This window comes from Misgurnus anguillicaudatus, chromosome 12 (assembly GCF_027580225.2).
Source record: "Misgurnus anguillicaudatus chromosome 12, ASM2758022v2, whole genome shotgun sequence".
NCBI classification, from domain to species: domain Eukaryota; kingdom Metazoa; phylum Chordata; class Actinopteri; order Cypriniformes; family Cobitidae; genus Misgurnus; species Misgurnus anguillicaudatus.
Window position 1 is genome coordinate 20,585,160 of NC_073348.2, and position 10,203 is coordinate 20,595,362.

A 10,203-nucleotide genomic window follows, 5' to 3' on the forward strand; every position below is an offset into this window, starting at 1 on the left:
GCACGAGTCCCCTTTCAGCACGCGCACTGAGTGAATAGAGACAGCCGGTGACGTATTGCACAGCTGATCTGGCAACAACTGGCAGCTCACAAAAAGATGGTGTCTGCTCGAAGGACGTAAATGAAACGCATCTAACTTCAACTGTGCTGAGATAAGGTAAGGTTAAATTGCAATTATATTTTATCGTAACGTACGTATAGAAAGGCGGGTACTGGTGGTCTGTTTTAGCAGACATTACTCCACCGGCCGGTGTCTGATTTGTTCGCTCGTGGGGTTAGTGTCATTTATGGGCATGTATGTTAGTATCTACATTATTGACTATGATAAACGTAAGCGTGTGCACAAGACACGCGCTTTATCAATATAGGGTTATGTTGTTACTAATAAAAGCTAAAATAAATATCCTAACGTTACATGGAAATGACAGAAACGAGATCTTATTCGATATATTGATGCGGCGTGATACTTCCTGTAATGTTCAGACGTCACCGCGGGCTGTATAGGAAAATTATGCTGGCCGTTGAGTCCTGTTAGCTTTTGGTTTGAGCTATAGCATTGCTAGTGAATTTGACTGGACTGTAGAGACGTCAGATTTTACGCAACCTAATCACTGATGAAATAATCTTTTATTTTAGACCATATAGTAAGAGCGGGTCAAAAAATTGAAGTCAATGATAGCAAAGGAACATTGACACAAAGACGTTCATTCAAACACTATCTGGGCTGTTTAACAAATATACAACGAAAATTTGTTTATGATTTGGTTACATGGTACATTTTATTGCAGTACTTTGAATACACTGGATGCAACCAATCAAAACCCAGCACCGCAAAACAAACCGGCTTTTGATTGGTCTACTGGCTCATTTGTTTTCCTAGCACCCCATACACGGCTACGCAGCAGCGCACTGGGCATGCGCAAAACCACCGTAACACACAAGAACACGTGCAGGCAAAGCGGAATGTTGTTTCTGTCTGCTTTCAGCAAACACGCCGTTGCTACGGTTGCTCAAGACATAGTAAATCACGTGACCATTACAAATAGTCAACCCAGAGGGAACGTTTACGTTGTGTTATTACACTACAAACAGACTAACGTTAGTTTGATTTACTGGAATGAATGACGTTTGTACGCTACGAACTTAAGATGTGTCGTATATCGTACAGGTGCGAAGATGAAACCAACATGATCAGCACCGATGGCCCCTCCATCAAGCGCGAGGAGCCCCGGCACACCGGGAAAACGAAAAGGCTATCGCCAGAAATGCTGCACCTTACGTTCGCTGTCTCCGTGTGGTTGGTGACGGGCACCACCATATCCAGCCTAAACAAATGGATATTCGCCGTGTACAACTTCAGGTACCCACTTCTCCTGTCGGCTCTACACATGCTGACGGCGATAGTGGTGGACTACGGACTGATCAAATGCAGGTTGGTCCAGCTCAGAGGGATCGGTGAGCAGGATTTGACCACCAATGCCAAATGCAAAGTATTCCTGTTGAGTTTGACGTTCTGTGCCAGTATCGCGTTTGGGAACGTGGGACTGAATTATGTTCAGCTTTCGTTCGCGCAGATGATCTACACCACCACGCCGCTCTTCACGCTGGCCATATCCACGCTGATTTTGGGAAAGCAGCACCATATTTTGAAGTACACCGCGATGATGCCCATCTGCCTCGGCGCGTTGTTCAGTATTATGGGCGAGGTCCAGTTTGACCAGATGGGCTGCTTTTTTGTGTTCGCCGCCACTATGTTGCGAGGTGTCAAAACTGTTCAACAAGGTGAGTAATAGCGATTTATAGATAAATAACTGGTAATAGAAATGATTCACTGATTGAAACTATAATTCAGATGTTTCACATGTTTAATGTTCAATTTAATTAAATTAATGCACTTACATTTTGATTGGTAGAGCATTGGGTCAGCAACTTAAGTCATGGGTTCGATCCTGGGAATACACATAAAGAAATGTATGGACTGCATGCACTTAAAAGTCATTTAAGTGTCTGCTTTAAAGGGGACATTTCACAAGACGTTTTTTAAATGTAAAATAAATATTTGGTGTCTCCAGAGTACGTTTGTGAATTTCTAGCTCACAATATCATATAAATAATTTATTATAGCATGTTTAAATTGCCACTTTGTAGGTGTGAGCCAAAATGTGCCGTTTTTGGGTGTGTCCTTTAAATGCAAATGACCTGATATCTGCACTAAATGGCAGTGCCGTGGTTGGATAGTGCAGGTTAAGGGGCGGCATTATCCCCTTCTGACATCACAAGGGGAGCCAAATTTCAATGAACAATTTTTTCACATCCTTGCAGAGAATAGTTTACTAAAACTTAGTTACTGGGTTTATCTTTTTCACATTTTCTACGTTGATAGAAGCACTGGAGACCCAATTATAGCACTTAAAGATGAAAAAAGTCAGATTTTCATGATATGTCCTCTTTAAATCTACATAAATTAATATTAAATAAATACAAAATATGATTTACATTAACACATTTCGCAGATGTTTTTTGTAAAATTATAAAATGTAAACTTTTTACGTTTTTCATTAATGTATAGAGTGTTTTGTTTTTGAAAATATGTAAATATCAGAAAATTTTAAAACACATTTTTTCTAGTTTGCTCTTGCTGAAATATACATTTTGATTTACTACAAATTTGTATCATTTTTCATATCCAAAAATGAATGAATTTTATTTTTTTCTTAAAAAAAATGGGACCCTGTAAGTATTATCAACTTGGATTTTCAAGTCATTTAAACTTTTATTTTTTATCTTTGACTATTGATGAGTTGCTGTAATTTATGTAACCTAATAATTTAAGCTAATTCAACTTTATTTTGTAAGTTACAGCAATCACCCATCAAGAAAAAGTTGAAATAACTTGTAAATGTTAATTATACTTAAAAATACTTTAAAAAAAAATATATTTTTTAAAAAAGTGCATATACTATAAAGGCCCTGTTGTTTCTCACAATACTGATGTTGCTATTATTATTATTAACAACAACAACAATATTTTTAACTTTTTATTAAACAAAATAAAAAAGTGAAAAGTTGAAAAAGTGAAAGTTTCATTTATTTTTTTAAGTAGATCCAACTTTTACTTTTTACAGTGCAATAAAATATTGTTCCACTAAGAAAAAGTTGAATGATTTGTCAGTGCAAATCAGCTTGATCCAATAAATTTATATTTTCAGAAATCAGATATTATATTGCATTATCTCATATATCTCAGACCAGCTTTAGAGTCAAGGTACCATACATTAAGTTAACCACAAAATTAAAAGATAAAGGTGCTATCCACAAGTTTCCTATATCGAAAGGGGCGAGTCTTCCGGTTCGAAGTAAACAAGCGGGACGCATAGCATAGTTGACAGTCACTAAAGATATAGCGATCCAAACTTGCTAACATCTAACGATGTGGGAACACCACCTCAACGAAATAAAAAAGGGTGAAATAACAGTACCCTCCACAGTAGATGGTTGGGTACGGGTTATATCCTGTGTTGGCTTCTTATCCACGAAGTGAAACGAGCACACAAACAAGTGTTTTGGGGGTGTTTTTAAATTTAAGTTCTTCAGACATACTCTTTTTGATTCGTCGATCGTCTTTTGGTAGGTGATGGAAACTGTACAGTCATTGGCAGGAACACTCAGATTTAGTTTTAGGCTTATGTTCAAAACACTCACGTTTAAGCCACTGACTTAGTTTATTCCGGTTATATGTACAACCAGGAACAGCACATGTTGTCCCTGAGCTCCGTAACGACTTCTCTCATAAAGGTTTGCGACTTTAAATAGTAAAAAAAATCCGAAAAACACATAACCTGTTCGTTATACACACACAAAATACCATTGATATACTACTCTCGCCGCCTCACCGGAAGTTTTACCCACTTTCTTTTTTACAGTAACGCCCCTCGGAAACTTGAACGGTTTTTGACGTTATTCAAATTTGTCCTCATTCAAAAATATACACCAGCTTTTTTACTGGCATGGAAAAATTCTTTCTGAGCGATGCCAGAGTCTATTTCTGTCTCTGTTGGTCCTGTTGGTCATTATTTCCCACTGCTGGAGTTTCCTGAGAGAAGAGGAGAACGCCCTGTCTACCAACAGTCACTGCTGGCACATTCTATTCCCTCATATGTGGACACATTTCGGTTGTTGTTCTTGGTACCTGATTTCCCAAGTAGCAAATGACTTTACAGTAATGGATACTGGAGTGTTTCAATTTCTTTAAATGAATGTCAGCTGTTGAGTGAATTACTCTCCTTTCTGGAGAAAGAGGTAGGTTTGTGGTCCAGGGTATAGGGCAGATCAAAGAGTGACTGGCAGAACTTGTTTTGTATTTATTTAGCTTTAATGACACGTGAAATGCTGGTATGGTGCATTGTATGTATAGGGATTATATATCATTCTAGTGTTACATAACATAAACCGTATTATGTTAGATAAATAGACCGTGTCATGTTTTTAACAAGGCGGTGGCTTTAGTATTAAGCAAACACATAAGGCAGATGACTCAATTAGTAAAGAAAGAAATAACCACAGTATTTACAAATTTTGCAGTCACTTCGCTGTCTTGCTCTATGGTAGATATTTAGCATGGCCGCTCATGTAGGTCACCTGTTGGTGTTGGTTTTCAATGCACTATTTTAAGCGTGGCCCATGGATCACAGAGGTTAAAGTTGTTTACTATATGCGTCATCCCAGTGTGTATCCATACAAGCGTTAAATTTGCAATAACTAACGTCCTATGTGTTTTCAGGCATCTTACTCCAAGAGGAGAAGATCAACTCTATCTTCCTACTGTATTTGATGTCCATCCCCAGTTTCTGCATCCTAGCCATAGCGGCCCTGGCTTTGGAAAACTGGGCCGCGCTGAAGTCCCCTTTCCAATACGACCATCACCTCTGGGGATTCATTTTACTCAGCTGCCTGGGCTCAGTGCTGTACAACCTGGCCAGCTGCTGTGTCATTACCCTGACCTCCGCTGTCACACTACACATCCTGGGCAACTTGAATGTGGTGGGCAACCTTCTGCTGTCTCAGCTGCTGTTCGGTAGTGAGCTGACGGCTCTCAGCTGCGCTGGAGCCGCCCTCACCCTCTCTGGCATGGTCATCTACCAGAACTCCGAGTTTATCGTCGCTTATTTCGATGCACGTAGAGCGAGGACGCGAACCGCAAACGGTGAAGGAGAAGAGGAAGTAGGATGTGCCAGGGAAACCGATTCAAAGCTAACTCCAGAACCTACTTCCGAAACACTTCAGGAACTTGATGAGAGGACAGATAACCAGATTCATGAGAAAACAGACTGAAGGCATTCAACACAATATATGAGATCTGGTGTAAGCTGACAATGTATGGCCTACATAAGCAGCATGCTAACAAGTTTTTTTCAAAATGACATTAAATTAGATATATTTTATTATCATTTATTTATTTATTTTGAATGAGTTATATTCATTGTTCTTGCTTTGTGTGGTTTATCTGTACAGAAGTTGTGAACTCATCGCGATGCATTATGCATTCTTCCCTGCAAAGGATGCATGCAATGTTGCCTAATGCTGCGTTTACACCAACCGCGTTTCAGGCGTCAAAATCGCGTCTACCGCGCCTAGTTTGCCGCTTGAACAATTTGAATGCATTTGCACGTGTAGAGCGAAGTAGACGCGCGGAAAAAGCAAGCATTTGACGTGCATCAGAGGCAAAATCCGCTTCTTGTGGGAGGGGCAAGTGCTATGCGGTTGTCTGTTTGTAGGATGGCTGATGTTGATTTTGCATTCGAGAGAGTTACCGGTTTGTATTTAGTCACCTTACTATAGGGGGAAAATAAACGGCGCGGGTCAAAAAACGTCACGTGACTCAAAAGTGAAATGTGTATTTACAACTTACCAGGTCCCTGATTGGTTAACGCTGCGCGAAGTTCAAATTTTTCAACTCGGGCGTCAGCCGCAAATTCGCGGCAAACGCAAAATGCACAAAAAGCAACATTCGCGCGAACTGCATGTACCGCGCCAAATGCCTCATCCGCGCCGCGAGACCTCCAGACGCGCGTCAACGCATCTTCACATTCACTTAACATTGAAATTACTCGCGCTTGATGCCTCTACCGCGGCTGGTGTAAACGCAGCATTAGGATTTGGCCAAAAAAGCTCACTAGGTTTTGAAGCAAGAGCATAAATCTTTTACTAGAAGCCTGACCATTAAGACCTTTCACTGTAAAAAAAAAACTATTTGTTGGTTCAACTTAAAAAATAAGTTGAATTACCTCAAAATTTGAAGGCAACCATGTAACTTACTTTTTTTAAAGGCGGGGTGCATGATCTCTGAAAGCCAATGTTGATATTTCAAATCACCTAAACAGACACGCCCCTACCCCACCAATAGAATCTGGAGCTTCTTTTGATAGACCCGCCTCACACATACGCAACCCAGTCAACAATGTCGGTTAGTAGACATGCCCCTTACTGCTGATTGGCTACAAGTGTGTTTTGGTACTCGGTCCGACTCCCTTTTCCAAAGTTTTTCAAAAATCATGCACCCCGCCTTTAAGTTGAACCTATTTTTTTCACAGCTGGTTTAATTTCTGAACATATCAGAGGTTAGGTTTTCTCAGTATATCTCCTCACTGTGCCAATGTATTTAATTTCATTCAGGCCTATGATGGCGAATCACCAGAGACTGACCGACTTAACAGATGCCTTTTACAAACATGACAGTTCAGTCAAATGTCTTATGACTTTGTTTTTTTGCCAACACGCATAGATGCGCATAAAAACTCCTGCATGAGCGAGCAGAAGATCTCGAATATCCTGCCATAATCATTTTGTTACTGTGTTTATCTAATGCACTGTGAAAACAACTGCGCGGGTTACCGGAGAGATGTTACAGGACCTGTTTGCACTTTTTGAATACTAGATATGGGCACAATTTTCAAATGCATAGGAATAATGTACGTTTAGGTACTGTTACTCAGCCACCCCTCATTTGTTGGTACGGGATGGTGTTTTTAGGGCAGCTTACTGTAGGATCCTGTATTTGTTACAGGTCTACCACTTTTGTTATGTTTACATAATTGAGCCGAGCGAGGCCACTGGATTCCCAGTTTATTTCATTTCATTTGTATTTACACTACTTCATACTAAATGGGTGAATCTCATTAAAGGTGCAGTGTGTACATTTTACGAGGATCTATTGACAGAAATGTGATGTAATATACATAACTAAGTTTTCAGTGGTATATAAAGACCTTGCATAATGAATCATTAGGTTTTGTTACCTTAGAATGAGCCTTTCTATCTACATACACCGCAGGTCCCCTTACGTGGAAGTCACCATTTTGTGTCACCATGTTTATGCAGAAGCCCTAAATGGACAAACTGCTATACAGATCACATTTCGTCACTACGTTAAAGGAACACTCCACATTTTTAACGTTTTGGAATCCATTCAGCTGATCTCCGGGTCTGGCGGTATCACTTTTAGCATAGCTTAGCATAATCCATTGAATCTGATTAGACCATTAGCATCGCGCTAAAACATAACCAAAGAGTTTCTATATTTTTCCTATTTAAAACTTGACTCTTCTGTAGTTACATCGTGTACTCAGACCAACGGAAAATTTTAAGTTGTAAGATTCTATGCCAACATGGTTAGGAACTATACTCTCATTCTGGCGTAATAATCAAGAACTTTGCTGCTGTAACATGGCTGCAGCAGGCGTAGTGATATTACGCACTGGCCGAAAATAGTCCCCTTGGTTACTTTCAATAGCAGGGGACTATTTTCAGGCCCTGCGTAATATCATTGCACCTCCTGCAGCCAGACCAGGAGATCAGCTGAATGGATTCCAAAATGGTAAAAAATCTAATGTTTAACTCTAGGGGAGCTGGAAATGAGCATATTTTCAAAAAAGTGTCCCTTTAACTCTCTGATGTCTCAGACAATGACATTTTTGTCCCGTGTCGGCCACTGTAGCTTCTCTATGTGTTTCTAAAGGTAGGGGTGAGCAGTGGACTGAGCCACTGGTTGCAATTCACAAGCTCACCCCTAGATGCCGCCTAAATTAACTCATTGCACCTTTAAGTATTTTCTGTCCTTTTAGCTTAAAATTAAAGAGAAAGAATCATTAAATGTTTGCATTGTGATATACATATGTACTTTAATCGGCATAAATAAATTCCCATATATACTACAGTACTACATTGCATAAATGTACAGCGGAAACTCACATTTATATTATTTACATTACAGTAAGAAAATTACACAATGAAAAAAGTGTATATATAATTATTATTATTATTATTACCTATTCTGAGTTTAAAACAATCCCAGACATGTTTTTGATGATATTTGTGAGACTCACCCAAAATAACATGGTTCAGGGAACTTTTGAAGGAATGTTATGAACGTTACTGTGTCCCATCGGAGACCGGCAGGTTTAAACTGGTGCCTCTTATGCAATTCCCTGTTCAGCTATTTATTAATAGATTTCTCTAAGGGATCTTTGACATCTTGAGCACATTGTAATTTTATTGGAGAAATTAAAAATGATATCCTTGCTTTCACTGTCCTATTTACAGAATCCATGCGGATGCTTAGTCTTGCTCATTGTTTTAAAGTGGGTGCTTTTTCATTGATTATTGTTTTTTCTTTGATGTCTGATGGGCAGTATTTTATTATTATCTCCATTTTGAATTGTCTTAATATTGGTTTGTTTTTTTGTTTTTAGAAAATCAACACTAAGGGAGGTTACAGACCAAGGTTACATATTGTAGGAAGGTCATTCCTATAAAGAGGTTTTGTCTCCATCTGCTGGAGAGTAAGCATATATGCATATTTTTTATTTTTTTAAGTATGGTGTAGTTTTATTTCAGTTGGAAGCAAGGTTTTCCTCAACCTAATGAGAGTTAAGCAGGTCTTTATATATTTTGGATGCATGTTCTCATAATAATGAACTATAAATCCTTAAAATGATTGACTGGAATTAGGTTTGTAGTTCAATGTAGATGGGAATGTATCTTAGTGGTCTTATGAAGCCGGTATAAAGGCCTACAACAAATCTTGTGTGCCTATCTGAGGGGTTTTGCTTTATCAAACAGTCTTTCAGATTAGTTTTATAGATTATTGCTTTAGTTTTAGACATTTTAAATCATTTCTTTTCTAGCATTAAGGGAGAAACCTCATACAAGATGAACATACATATTTGTTTTTTTCCTCACAGATTTTAAGCACATTATCAATACAGATATTGCAGATAATCCTACACTTTACCCTTTAAGGTGAGGTGAGGGTCGTCTTATATACCTCAGACGTCATTGTTCAGTCCTGTGTCTGTTGACTTAAAGGGTTTTTTTATTGTGTCATTCGAGTATTGCATAGTGGTTTGAATACAGAGATCTTATAATGGTTGCGGTACTGATGGTTTTGATGTGTCTACTGGTTTTTCTTGACTCACAGTGCAAAATTTGCACTGACAACTTGGATTACTGTGGCTCCTGTGTGTATATATTTATGGTTTCTGATGTCAGCAAAAATAAGATGTAAATGCTTATTTTATTATTTATGTATTTTACAATTAAAAAAAGGCAAACTATGAAAAATATGCTGATTTAAAAGTGCATCGTTTCCTGTCTTTTTATTGCACAATATGTGCTCTTTTAGCGGTAGCGTGTGCAAAAAGTCAAGGGTTTGAATCAAGGGAACACACATGCTAATAAATATTTATAAAAGCGTCTGCCAAACGTGTAAATGTTACCCCGTTATCTTGTACTGTTTGTGCTGTATTACAATTAAAATCATGGGGTCTGTTAATGAAAGCTAGATTTTCAATAGATTTAGTCAATTTGAAATTACGATTCATTTCAACTTTTTTTGACTTCTGAGGAGTTGCTATAAATTATAAAAATTAAGTTGAGTTAACAAGCTAATTCCACTTTATTTTTATAATTTATAGCAACTCCTTGTTTGTCAAGAAAGTTAATAAATATATAAAGTTAATAAGTAAATACATTTGATATATTCAAGTTTATTAAACTTTTTTTTCAGTGGCACAATTTCTAAAGAAAAATATTATAGAGACTTTTCACTCAAATCTGCAAAAACCATCTAGCAAGACCCTAACAATCAGTCACAAGACATTGCATACTGCATAGCAAGCTGTCAACCTACCACAACACCTTCTTAGTG

At 38.3% G+C, this 10,203-nt stretch overlaps 1 protein-coding gene across 2 annotated transcripts; it reads left to right on the plus strand.

Moving 5' to 3' along the window:
* On the plus strand, positions 1-9,635 carry slc35e4 (solute carrier family 35 member E4). 2 transcript variants are annotated; one of them, XM_055208867.2, is made up of 3 exons: positions 1-156; positions 1,168-1,781; positions 4,780-9,635. In XM_055208867.2, exons 2-3 carry the CDS (start codon positions 1,187-1,189, stop codon positions 5,328-5,330), a joined length of 1,146 nt encoding a protein of 381 aa, XP_055064842.2. In that variant the 5' UTR covers positions 1-156; positions 1,168-1,186; the 3' UTR covers positions 5,331-9,635. The 2 variants fall into 2 exon arrangements, with proteins under 2 accessions (XP_055064842.2, XP_055064841.2); XM_055208866.2 differs by lacking the exon at positions 1-156 and having other exon boundaries at positions 895-1,781.
* Positions 9,636-10,203: the final 568 nt, after the last annotated feature.

Bases quoted from the DNA above. Each gene is read 5' to 3' on its own strand.
- slc35e4 (XM_055208866.2), top strand. From the start codon at position 1,121: ATGACGTTTGTACGCTACGAACTTAAGATGTGTCGTATATCGTACAGG. The intron at 1,782-4,779 runs GTGAGTAATAGC...ATGTGTTTTCAG, and splicing joins TGTCAAAACTGTTCAACAAG to GCATCTTACTCCAAGAGGAG.